The 13,231-nt window shown below is 46.4% G+C and overlaps 1 protein-coding gene across 1 annotated transcript in view; it reads left to right on the top strand.

Moving 5' to 3' along the window:
- ttc23 (tetratricopeptide repeat domain 23) overlaps positions 1–13,231 on the top strand; it is a 45,956-nt gene extending 32,725 nt beyond the window's left edge. The window contains exons 10-11 of the mRNA XM_078532368.1: positions 8,599–8,681; positions 12,687–13,231. Coding sequence (XP_078388494.1) covers positions 8,599–8,681; positions 12,687–12,813 — 210 coding nt within the window. The 3' untranslated portion in view covers positions 12,814–13,231. The remainder of the gene's footprint in view (positions 1–8,598; positions 8,682–12,686) is intronic.

Below are 13,231 nucleotides of genomic sequence, written 5' to 3'. Positions count from 1 at the left end.
TAAAAAGCAATAATTTGTTGGCTGTGAAATGCTTTGGGATATGCTGAGGGTGTGTAAGGTGCTATATAAATGCAGGCTGTTTTTAAACTGATACCAATAATTGAAGTGCGGGTAATGGAATACCGGTATTTTTTTGATTCAATGGGTGATTGCCAGAACTTACCTTGTAGACTTTTCCTCCCTCCCCTCTTCAGTGTTCCCTTCTGCCCTGAAGACAATGACTCATGCCGATGCTGCCAGACCTGCTGAGTTTTTCCAGGTAATTCTGTTTTGGTTTTGGATTTCCAGCATCCGTAGTAGCTTTTAGCTTTTTGTTTTTAGACTCATGCTTTTGTTGGGCTGCATGGATGCATCACCCTATTGGCCAGTCTCAATGTGTCAGCCTTAGATAGTGATGTAATCGTGATGTTCAAGTAGAGCTGGAGAAGATCACAGCTTAAGGCCAACACTGTCAATGCACCTGCACTGACTGCGGCGAGCCGACTTTACAACCTAAGGCCTGGATTTTCGCTATAATAGAGAGGCTCTCCATCATTGCGAAGATCCCAGAAACGACCGAAAATTCTAAGTTCCAACCCCGAACCCGGCATTTCCCATCTTCACGGAGATGGGACTGCAGTCGGGACGGGGTTCATGCGTGCGTGATTCACAGAGGCAGCTGGCCATTTAAGTCACCAGCTGCTCCCACTGAAGTGGGATTTTGGAAGAGCGGGAGTGTGAAATCTGGAGTGTGCAGAATAGTCCAGGTAAGAGGAGGTCTGAACCTGGTAGATGTGTTTGGATAGTTGGCTGTCAAGGAACTGTCCAACTGTTGAGCAAGTGCCAACCAGCTGTCCAGCTGTCAAGGAATGGCCCAGCTGTCAAAGCTGTTCAGGAAATGTCCAAGGATACTAGGTAAGTTGGCATGGATAGGGTAAAGGAAAAGGGTGGCATGGGTTGCAGGAGATGGTGCCAAGTTGACATAGAGGGAATGGGGATCATGGCGGGTGTGGGGAGAGGGACACTAAGTTGGCATAAGGGTGTGAGGAGCCATTCATGGTAGATGGGGAGAATGTAGGTTGGTGTGGATAGGCCGTAAAGAGTGTGTGGAGAACAGAGGATGTTGGGGGTAAGGGCTGGAGGGATGATTTTTGTTTTTTTATTTTATTTATTTAAACAGAGTGCCGGGGCACGGAGGCAGGCCCTTGCGGCTAGCCCGCCTCCACATCCAGCCGCCTGCACATTCGTTCCGGGGTCACCTGCCCTGCCTCCTGTTTCAGCCTGCTTCCCACCCCGCGACCAAAGATCCGACCTGTGGGTGGATGTTTATAGAGGCTGGGTCAGCCAGGCCGGGAAATCACCCGACTTAGAAAACCCGACCCGGGGGACTAAAACCTGGGCCTAAATCTTAATGATCAAAGCCATTCGAGGGGATGGTAGCATAGCGGTAATGTTACTGGACTAATAATCCAGAGGTTGAACTAATGCTCCAGAGATGTGGGGCTTGATTTCACAGCCCCCACCCACCGGCAGGTTTGAAGGCGAGGGGGCACATAAAATGCAGCACATGGCCTGCCTGTTGCCTTCCTGCCTGCCCCGAGCTGTCTCCCATTTTACCCGGGTGTGGTGGAGGTATGGAGCCTATTAAGGTCCTTGAGTGACCAACTGATGGCTGCATCCCAACCCTGCCATTATTGTACCAACAGCATTCCCCTCCCCCTAGGTCATGCCCTGCTTTAACCTTCACTCCTGGCCTCTCAAATCCAGCCCCCACCCCTCTTGCTGAGGCCTGTCGGCCAGGTCCTGCCGCTACCCCAGACCTGTCTTCAGTCCGGCCTCCTTATCCTCCTCTTCTTTAGGGACTGGCTGTAGTCCCAGCTGCAGCCACCGCTGGAACCTGGCTGCCAGGACTACAGAGCTGCCGGACAATCGAATTAGCCGGCGGCTCTCTAAGGCAGTGCTTCCTTCCTAGATGAGGGCGGAAGTCTCTCCCTGAGCCAAGTAACACCCAGCCGAGCATAAAATGGCTCAAGGGCAGCCGGCTTTCTCGTGGGCGGGCTCTTGACTGACTTTTTAGTCAGGGGGGCAGGGAGCACAGCGCCCTGTAAAATCCAGCCCAGGAGTTTAAATCCCACCACAGCAGCTGAGTGAATTTAAATTCAATTAATTAATAAAATGTGGAATAAAATGCTAGTCTCAATAATGATCATGAAACTACTGGATTGTGGTGGAAAAAACCCATGTGGTTCATTAATGTCCTATAGGGGAGGAAATTTTGCCGTCCATGCCTGGTCTGGCCTACATTTGACTTCAGTCCCACAGCAATGTGGTTGACTCTTAACAGCCCTCTGAAATGGCAAAACAAGCCTCGCGTTATATCAATCTGCTACAGAAAAAATCCCTGTAGTCATACCCACACCACATGGACAGCAGCGGTTCCAGAAGACAGTTCACCACCAGCTTCTCAGGGGCAATTAGGGATGGGTAATAAATGCTGGACTTGACGCCAACGCTCACATCCCAGGAAGGAATAAAAAGAACCAACAGCATTTCAACCTAAACGGAAGATAAAGACTGAGAGACTGAGACAGCTCATATATTTTGTGGTGGGCTCTGCTGAAATACAGCTCCCTGTGGTCATACAGTAGTTCTAATTATTCAAGCCAACCAGTTGGAACATTGCCTTCATAACAGGTCAATAAACAACCAATGTGCCAATTAATCTTGCTCTGTTGTACTTCCAGCACATGTGAATGCATCTGACCAATAAATACACAAATTAGAATCAATAAATGTCCCTGTACAATTGATTATAACTATTTGTTTGTTATGAGCTACCCAACATTTAACTCGATATTTCTGCACACAAAGAGGCTTTGTACTTTCACAATTGGTAGGTTTAGTTTATTGTCATGTCAGCTTGAGTATGATGCACATTTTGGCTCCTTCACTGAAAGAGAAGCTTGTAATAAGGTGTCCGTAATTCACTCTTTCTCTGGAAAGACAAAACACGTTTTAACGGGAAAGTTTGAAATAGATGCAAATGATGCTGAATACCCAACAATCTGGCATTTGTCTTTCAAGCATCTGCATGACTCACCCCCATGACAAAAATGCAGGAGGTCCTACCCGTATAGCATTAGCGTGGCTAACCCTCTCGCCTCTGAGTCAGACATTTATGGGTTTAAATCCCGCTTTAGAGCCTAGAGCACATAATTTAGGTGGATGCTCCCAGTACTGAGGGAGTGTTTTATCATTGAAGATGATCGCCTTCAGTTTTCGACTTAAGGCCAGTTCCAAGATGTGAAAAGTCCCATGTCGTTACCTAGATCTGAACGTGTGTGTGTGCTCTGTCTAACATTCCTTCTTCAGATTAAGTGGTTATTCATCTCAGTTGCTGCCTGTGGAACCTTTGCTGTGTGCAATTTGTGTAGGCGCATGCCTGCCCAAAAACAGTGATTACACTTATAAAGTGATTCCTTCAATGTCTTTGGGATATCCTGAGGATAAGACATCAAACAAATGCAATATTCTTCCTTCTGTGATCTTCCTACTCAAGTGGTCAGTTTGTAAATCACTAAGAGACAGATTTGCAAAGTCAGTTTCCAGCAAGAAATGTCTGTAATTGTTAAAGAAGTAATTGGATAGAAGCTATATTTTGCTTTGAGCTCTGATTAGAGAGATGGTCCTTTCCTCATTCTTGCATCTTAAATTCTTTTAAGAGTTTGTGCCACTGAAAGAAAGCTCAACTTCCCTTTGTTCTCAGTCTGCCTTAATCACTTGTCAAGTTTGTGGTCACTCATTGGATGCAAACCTCTTTGGGACTTTCTGAAGCCATAGTAAGTAAGTAAAAGTGCTTTTTAGAGTAGGGTGGGGTTGTAGTTTCTCCCCATGTTTCTCCCTTTGTCACCATCTGTCCTGACATGCATTATGATGCAGTTTCACAGTCATGACCAGCCAGCACCTCATACAAGTGATTATTCCTGCACATAAACAGCAGACTTTTCAGCCATGTGAGCTTTGATAGCCAAACCCAGTCCTTCATCTCTTTAATCTTCTATAACATCACCTTTTTACAGGTGGCTTTCATTGCAAGGACAACATTTTACCATCCCCCACTGTCAGCTTTGCAGATTGGTGGGGGGGGGTGCAGTAAAATTCCCCAGATGGTTTTCCCTTCGCCCTCCCACCCACCCCTGACTTCTCTGCAATTTTACATGGGGCAGGCGAGGCCTAGTACATCCCGTCTACCCTTGCCCCAATTGAGGCCAATTATTGGTCACTCAAGGACTGCTTCCCACCCATCATCAATTTTGATGCTGGTGAGAGGAGGGCAGGGTGGGGATTCCCAGCAGGTCACCATGCTCAGGCCTTGGGCATGAAGGAGGAGGCACCTCCCTCGATGACCCCCCTTTCTTAATCGGGCAGCCCCCTCACCCCAAGATCTGCCACCCTTGGGTGTTCCCTAATCCTCTGGCGGCTCCATCTAGACCCCCCCCCCCCACCCCGGGCTTTCCCCTCCCCTCCCTGCTGTGAGATCCTCCGGACTTACCTGATCCTGGACTCCAGGACTTGGAACCTGGGGACTGCTTGTAGTCCCAGTCCTGGCCACTGCTGCTGTTAGCACGGCTAGGATCAGATTGGCCAGCAGCTCTCTGAGGCGGGACTTCCGCCCGAATGAGAGGCGGACATCCTGTCCCCAGCCAATTAACGTGGGAAACCCTGCCATCTGAAAAATCCATGCCCCATGTTTCTGCTATACTTTGGTGAAGAAATGTTGCGATAGTGATCGGTTCACAAGTGGCAAAGGCTGCTTGTTGTGCTGATGCTGTGTGTATTGTGTAGAGGATTCTACAACTGTCAGGAAATAAATCGCAGGCCCACTCCCTGGTTGCTAAGTATGTACCATGGAAGATGAGCTGGGTGCAGACACACTGTGGCATTTGATGCGCTATTCAACTATCTCAGATTCTGTGACTCACCAAGACAGCAGCTGCAAGCAGGGCAATATTTACCTCTTAGTAACCTGAGTAAGGTCTAAAGATGAAAGATGCCATGTTTCATCACAATTGTGTTCCAGAGTAATAATACCGTATTTCTAAAATGGTCCATTTGGCATTTATATAGCACCCTTCATGACCTCAGGTGTCCTGAAGTGCTTTACAACCAATGAAATACTTTTGAAGTGTAAGTCTCTTAATGTAGGAAATGCAGCAGACAGTTTCACACATAAGCTCCCAAGAACAGCAATGTGATAGTGGGTAGATAATTTGTTACAGTGATGTTAGTTAAGGGATAAATATTGACCAGGACACTGAGAATAACTCCCCGCTCTTAAAATAGGAACATGGTGTCATTTGCAAACATTTGAGAGGTAAGACAGGATCTCAGTTTAATGTCTTATCAAAAGACAGCATCTCCAGCAGTGCTGCAATCCCTCGGTACTGCATTGTGAGTGTCAGTCTGGATTTTGTGCTCAAGTTTCCTAATTGCAATCAGATAGTATAATGGATGAATTTTTGAAGAACACTACTCAATATTGATGCTTTACATGAAGGAACTAGAATTTCACAAATCTACCACTTTATAAACCAATAATCATGTACTTTGTTAAGAGTTTTTGCCTTGCAATTAAAATTAAATCCTAAGGGAGCCACAGGTAGCGGAGACTGTTCTCCATCAGTCTGGATGTGGGTCCCCACGGTGAACGACCAGCATTTAACCCACTACACCACCCCATATTTTAAGCTCTCACTTCCATTTAACCCTTCCTTAAGATGAAAAAAAATTGAGTGAACAGACTGCCTGCTTAAGTTGATGGAAATGTGTGGATGGTAAAGCAATCTCTTCTATTTTAAACCATTGTCCTTGTCCTAGTGATCGATGAAGTTGGCATTTATTTTGTAAGATTCCAGACTGTGGCAGAATCAACTAAAACACTGGGTTATAAATAATATTGTAAGGAAGTTGTGTAAAATGCAGAGATTAATTTACATTCTTGCTTCAACCTGTACAGCGCACATCTTTGTGTTATCAGTCACTAAATTGGTTTCTGTTGACAGTGACTGATTGGAGCAACCCAATGGTTTGCATTAGAAATTATATAGTGGGTTAATACTCAAACACCAAGTGATAGGGACCAGAAAGTACCAATCTGTGCTACGTTCAGGAAATGCAAGAGCTGCCATACTCATATTGCTACCATTGGCCTGAGCAGGTAGGAAAGGTTAAAATTAACCAGTATTTTTTCGGGCATAGACCACCACCACCCCCAAACACCGCATCTCCCCACTGCTGGAAAGTGTGCAGGCTTAACCATTGAGTAAGAGTAGGATCAGGTTCTGCTGTGCTCCCCTCACAGTCAATCAGCACGTCACAACTCACTGTTCAGACTCTCTTATGAAGACTGTCCACTTGGGTGAGTTACTAACAGTCAACTTGGTTCCTCAGTAATCAAAACCCTGCACAATTCTACACCTTCAGGAACGACCTAAATTTAAACTTCCAATTCCTGTATTCAAATCGCTGAGTGCCACCCCCCCCACCCTATTCCTGTAACTCCCTCTAGCCCTACAACCCTCTGCACTTCCTCCAATTTTGGCCCCTTGCATATCGTTGATTTTAATCGCTTCACCATCAGCGGCCGTGTCTTCAATTGCCTGGACCCCAAGCTCTGAAATTCCACCACCCCACCAAACTTTTCCGCCTCGCTACCTCCTTTAACCTGCGTTTAAGTCATCCCTTAAAACCCACTTCTTTGATCAAAGGTTTGGTTGTCTGTCCTCGACCTCCTGATGTGCTTCAATGTCAACTTCTATTTGATTACATTCCTAAGATGAGCCTCGGGATGTTTTACTACCTTCCAGGCGCTACATTAACACAAGATTCTTGAGGTAAGAAAAAGGCAGGAAATGCAGGGCTGGGGGTAATAAATAAGAGCAAGAAATGCGATTTATGTAAGCCAGTCGTCTAAAGCTCTGTTCAACGTTCAACTGTGGAGATCTTGTTGAATTCAGAGCCCCTCTGTTTTACTGCAACCACACCAAATCAGTTCAGAGGCAGTGCTAACTTAGCTCTCCACCTGTGCTGAGCTAGCAGACCTCAGCTAGGGCAGAATTGAAACTACTAATGGCCTCGGCCTCCCTGGACTAGGAAGGAGGCCCTGGGCTTCCGTTCCTAATTGCAATCCCGCTGGAAAATCTGTGCGCGTGTAGATGTTAGATTTGGCCTCAGCTGTGATATCCTCCATACTTGAATATGCTTTTGACCCTCACTGTCTGAATCGATACAACAATGACTTGCATTTATATAGCGCCTTTAAAGTGGCAAAACATCCCAAAGTGCTTCAAGAACACAAGAAGTAGGAGTCAACCGTATGACCCATCGAGCCTGCTCAGCCATTCAATACGATCGTGGCCGATCTTGGGCTTCAACTCCGCTTCCCTGCCCATTCGCCATGTCCCTTGATTCCCTGAGAGACCAAAAATCTGTCTATCCCAGCGTTAAATGTATTCAGTGATGGAGCATCCCTCCGGGGTAGAGAACTCCAAACATTCACAACCCTTTGAAGCAATTTCCCCTCATCTTCGCCCTAAATCATTGGATCCTTATCCTGAGACTGTGCCCCCGTGTTTCAGATTCCCCGACCAGCGGGAACAATCTGTGTGTCTACCCGGTTAAGCCCTTTCAGAATTTTGTAGGTTTCAATGAAATCGCCTCTCGTTCTTCTAAACTCCAGAGAAAATAGACCCAATTTGCTCAGCCTCTCATTGTAGGACAACCCCCTCATCCCAGGGACCGATTTAGTGAACCTTCGCTGTACCATCTTCAATGCAAGTTTGGTCCCAAGGTGCTTCAAAGGAGCATTATACAAGTTTTGAACTTACTCACAAAGGGAGGATTTAGGATGGACTTGGTCAAAAAGTGGTAGGTTTTAAGGAGCTTCTTAAAAAAGGCAAAAAAAGGTTTAACAAGGTAATTCCAGAGCTTGAGGCCAAAGAAGCTGAAGTAACAGCCGCCAGTGGTGGATTAAAGGAATAAAAACAAAAAACTACTGCGGATGCTGGAAATCCAAAATAAAAACAGAATTACCTGGAAAAACTCAGCAGGTCTGGCAGCATCGGCGGAGAAGAAAAGAGTTTGACGTTTCGAGTCCTCATGACCCTTCAGCGGAGAAGGGTCTGCTGAAGGGTCATGAGGACTCGAAACGTCAACTCTTTTCTTCTCCGCCGATGCTGCCAGACCTGCTGAGTTTTTCCAGGTAATTCTGTGGATCAAAGGAAGTTGGGATGCACAAGAGGCCAGAATTCGAGGAGAGCAGAGATCTCTGAGGGTTGCAAGACTCGAGGAGGTTGCACAGATGGGGAGCATGTGAGGCCATGGAGGGTTACTTAGCTGTTTATTTGGGATGCAGATCAATGACACTGCTGTTAGAAACAGCCCCCAGCAGGAGTCAGGAGATGTGGAAAAAAAACTGGAAAACAAAAAGGTCTGCACCCAATTTTGTTCAAATTTGCATTTTGCCATCGGGTTGCAAGTGGTAAATGTGCTGATCCAGTCCGACTGGTAGTTGCTGAATGTAGAGTTCTAATTAAATACTTTAATCTCTCTGTTTGGCAGTGCCTGGAAATTCAGACCTTTCTGTATGGGTCACAGCACAAAAAGACAAGAGCCACTCAGCAAACAGTCAAACTCTTATCCAAGTAAGTGACGCATCAGTGACCATCAGATCAATGACCCGAGCTGGCTGAAGCTATTGGGAACTTTCTAGTGAACTGCTGAACTGCTTCTTTAACTATTGCATCGCCACAGGGCCAGTAATGGTTAAAATAGTAATTTCAATGATTTTTTTTGATCGTTTGGCGGGTGTTAGTCCATAACTGAACCCTGGAGAACGGAAGATCCCATCCTGGGTGGTGACTGCTCTGTGGAACATCTTCCCTCCGTCCGCAAGCCTGACCCTGACCTTCCTGTAGCTTCCCAGAAGGAAAAAAACAGTTCGGACCAGTACTCTTAGGGCAGAATCTTCCGGTCGGTGTGCCAGGGGGAGGGCCCGACACGCCGGTGTGTAAAATGACGCGCGATGACGTCGGGCGTGCGTCCCGACATCATCGCAATGTTTCGTCCTGCCCGCAAAATGTTAAGGGCCTATTAAGGCCATTAAGAAATTAATTAAAGTACTTAAGAACGCTGTGTGTCCAACCTTAAGGTTGGCGGGAGGCGAAAAGCCTTTGCGTTTTTCATGAAACCTCCTGTTTCCCGAAGCTTTAATAAAACAAATAAATAAATGTCCCCACCTTTACAAGCATGTCCCAACTCATGTGACACAGTCACCTGAGGGGACATGTTTGAATAAATTTTTAAATCGATTCATTAATTATTTTCATATCAATTCAATCTCCCTGAGGCAGCGCCACGCCTCAGGGAGATTGCTGCGCTGTTCTGTGCACATGCGCGAAAGAGCACTGGCCCTCCACCTGCACAGGTAGTGCTGAGCGCTACCGGCCGCGTATTACGCTAGGCGGGCCTTAATTGGCCTGCCCGCGTAAAATGGCGGCGTGCAGCCGATTGTGGGCAGCGATTGGCTCCGCGCTCGCTCCCGCCCAGCCCGCCCGTCGTAGGAAAAATCCAGGCCTTAGTTCGCAATTTTTACTGGCGTTTCACTTTAAGGTATACAAGACCAGTTTGGACCAATATTCTTATTTCCCAGTTTTTTCCTTCTGGGTTGCCATTTCAGTTCACCACCTTGCTCCCATGCTCATGTTTCTGTCCTTGGCCTGCTTCAATGTTCCAGTGAAGTCCAGTGCAAACTGGAGGAACAGCATCTCATCTTCCAATTAGGCACTTTACAGTTTCCTGGACTTAACATTGAGTTCAACAGCTTCAGACCATGAGCTCTGTCTTCCATTTTGATTTTTTTTCCAATCCTCTCCTTCCACGAAGGCCAGTCTGTAACTCGTTCTCATGTTTTGCTTTCAGTGTGTGCTGACTCCTGTTCTGCTGCTGACACATTCTGCTAACTGACCTTTATGCCACTATTAACACCTGTCTAGACTTTAAAACTATCATTACCACTCCCTTTGTCTTGTGTTCGTGACATCTTTGTCAAATCTCTCCTGAGCTCCCACCTGTCTCTGATCTCCTATTTCGCTCCACCTCTTGCCTTCAAAAATATAAAACCCATCACATTTCTACCCCTCTTCACCTGTGAAGAAGAGTCAAATGGACTCTAAACGTTAACTCTATCTCTCTCTCCACAGACGCTGCCAGACCTGATGAGTTTTTCCGGCACTTTCTGTTTTTATTTCAAATCCCATCCTGGGTCTGTCCTGAATCAACTGGTCTCAGCTCGGTAAACATTGGGCATTGTAATAGCAGGCTGTGATGTTTTTGGGCTCAGGAATAGAGGAATCAGCCAGAGTTCCTGCTCCTGATCTAACCAGTGCCTCCCATGGGGAACTGTATACGTTTAGGGATGATAAAAGCTGTGGCGCAACTTTGAGCAAGATGCTCAGAGGGAAGCAAGGTGCCTGTGCAACCCACATCTCAACATTAGTCAGTGTCTTCATGGGAGAAGTGCAGGAAACTGGAGGGGGCAAAACATGTTAAAAACTATGATATTTTTTCCCCGGAGAAAATCGGGAAAACAGTCAATTGTAGATTATTGGTGACTGCTGTAGCTTGGTTCATTGCCCGCACTCTCAAGTCCCACTCCAGGACTTCAACACATAACCCAGTGCTATACTCTCACAATGTGCTGTTTTTAAACTGAGGCGCCGTCTTCCTATTCAGCTGGATACACAGGTCCCAGGGCACCATTTGAAGAAGAGCAAGAGAGCCCTCCCAAGTGTCCTGGACACCATTCCTCCCTCAACCAACATGACAGGAAACAAAACCAGATTTACTGATTGCTTTATCTCATGTGCTGTTTGTGAGACCTTGCAGTGTGCATATTGGCAGCTGCATTCTCCCATACATCAATAATGAATACTTTTATAAAAAGTAGTTAATTAGTTGTGAAGTACTTTGGAAAGTTTTCCAGGATATTTAAAGAAAGTTTTGAATTTGTACAGCGCCTTTCACAACCTCAAGATGTCCCAAACTGTGCCATGGGATCTTTTGTTTCGGCCTGAGAGAGCAGGCAGGGCCTTGGTTTAACATCGGAACTGAAAGATGGCACCTCCCACACTGCAGCACTTTCTCAGTGCTGCAATGGGAGTGTCAGCCTGGATTTTCTTTTGTGCTCTCATCTCAGGCGCAAGAGCTCTGGCTGATTGCTCTGTCCCTGAGCCCTGAGACGTGGGAGCCTATCACTGTGGTTCCCTCTATTAGCTGGGCTGAGACCCCTCCCTTGATTCAGCACAGACCCGGGGTGGATCTCACAGGGTAAATTCTGATATTACCATAAACTTTCCCATTCAATTGATTGATTGCCTGCAAACCTCATCATTGTAATATGAGCTAGCCCAAGCTCCTATTTTTACAGACCTCTGGTGTTCTTATGACCTTTGACGACTAACTATGGGATTTATTCTGAATGAAGTCCCAGACTCTTCACAGGTGACTGGCCACGTTGCCTCATAAAGCATCATGACTGTGCCGCTGGGCGTGCCACTGGACAATAAGTAAGGATCTGTGGAAGAAAATAGAGGCCTTTGAAATGTGGGTGCTACAGCGCACATTAAGACTTCTACATACAGACCATAAGACAAAGAAGAAGAGGTGCTTGAAATTGCAAGTGCAAAAAGAACTCTTAAAAAGTGACATCCAGAAAAGAAAATGTCAGTATTTCGGCCATTTGATCAGAGCTGAAAAGTTCCAGAGATCTCTCCTAGAGGGCAAAGTGGAGGGCAGCAGAAAGAGGGGTGCGACCTAGGCTGGCAGATGTCACTGAGCGGTTGCAGATGAGCTGCTGTGGACATGTGAGGATGGCGCAAGACAGACGAGTGTGACATACCGTGACAGTAGATCTCCTGGTGGGAGTAGCTACAAGCAGCAGCAGCAGGTGTTCTTATTTGACGGTTCTCAATCAGAGTGTTTCCAGGAGATTCATAACTGAGTAAAGTTTCCTGAGCTATTCGCTGGTAACCTTGGAAAAAGTTTGTTTCCTGTCAGAAATCGCCTTCCCCGCTTCTGGACTCCCAAGCCTCCTACCATTGTTCAAAACTCTGCAGTGAACATCAGATGTTCAGGAGGAAAATGTGACAGGCTCCAGCTGTTGCACATTGCAGATGTTACTGACCGTCACAGTGGCTCAGCTGATTAAAAAGGCACTGCCTGACATGACACTGAGTCACCCGGATACCAGGTTTGGTGCCTGGTCCTAGCTCAGGCGCATACTCAGGGCTCTAAGATTGTAGGCTAGGGAATCTGCCAGGGTTCCCGTTCTCAATTATTCCTGCTCAATGTGTGGGTGCATGAATGTCAGAACAGACTGTGATGCCCATGCCACCCACCCCTCCCCCCCACAGCCTCCCAGATGAAGAATAGCCTCTCAGCTCCCCGTCATGAGAGTCACCACTTGACAGTAGCCACTTGTGAGGGGTTCAAGAGAACTGCTTGCACCTGGGACACCAGACCTCAACATCATTCAGCACTTGCAGGGAAGTGTGAAAGATGGACTGGGAAGAACGACATTTTGACTCCGCCTTCTGGCTTATGCTGTGAACTCGTCATTAAAACATTTTGTTGTTCATATTTTTCAACAGATCTCCCGAGGTGGCTGTAGCAGATGGGAGAACCGGAACAGATCATTTAAAACAGAGACCTGCATTTTGTGCTGTGATACCGCAACATAGTATATCAGGAGGGACTAAAGCAAACACCTATGATTGACTGATGTATACAGAATGTGACCTTGGGACGCTAGGATGGAGCTCAGCCCTCTGGCCCTCTCTTACCTCCCTTCAAAACAACTTTAATGCCATTGCTTTGACCAGAGGTGGCTGTGCTTTCAGCTGCCTAGGACCTTAGCTCTGGAATTTCCCCCCCCTAAACCTCTCCACCTCTCTACCTGTCTCTCCTTTTAAGACCCTCCCTAAAACCTGCTTCTTTGACCAAGCTGTTAAGTCACCTGTTCCATTATCTCCTTATGTTGGCTCGGTATCAAATTTTCTCTGCTAACTCCCCTGTGGAGCATTTCATGATATGGTGCTAAAATATAATGTTACTTTCAACCACATTTTTTACATTTACTGAAATCTTTTATGTACACGGGCTCAGAATAAAACTTGAAAATTCACGTTAAAAGGAA

Source organism: Cetorhinus maximus, chromosome 30 (genome assembly GCF_964194155.1).
Source record: "Cetorhinus maximus chromosome 30, sCetMax3.hap1.1, whole genome shotgun sequence".
NCBI lineage: Eukaryota > Metazoa > Chordata > Chondrichthyes > Lamniformes > Cetorhinidae > Cetorhinus > Cetorhinus maximus.
Note: the sequence above shows the minus strand (reverse complement) of the source record. Positions and strands in the feature narration are given on the sequence as shown.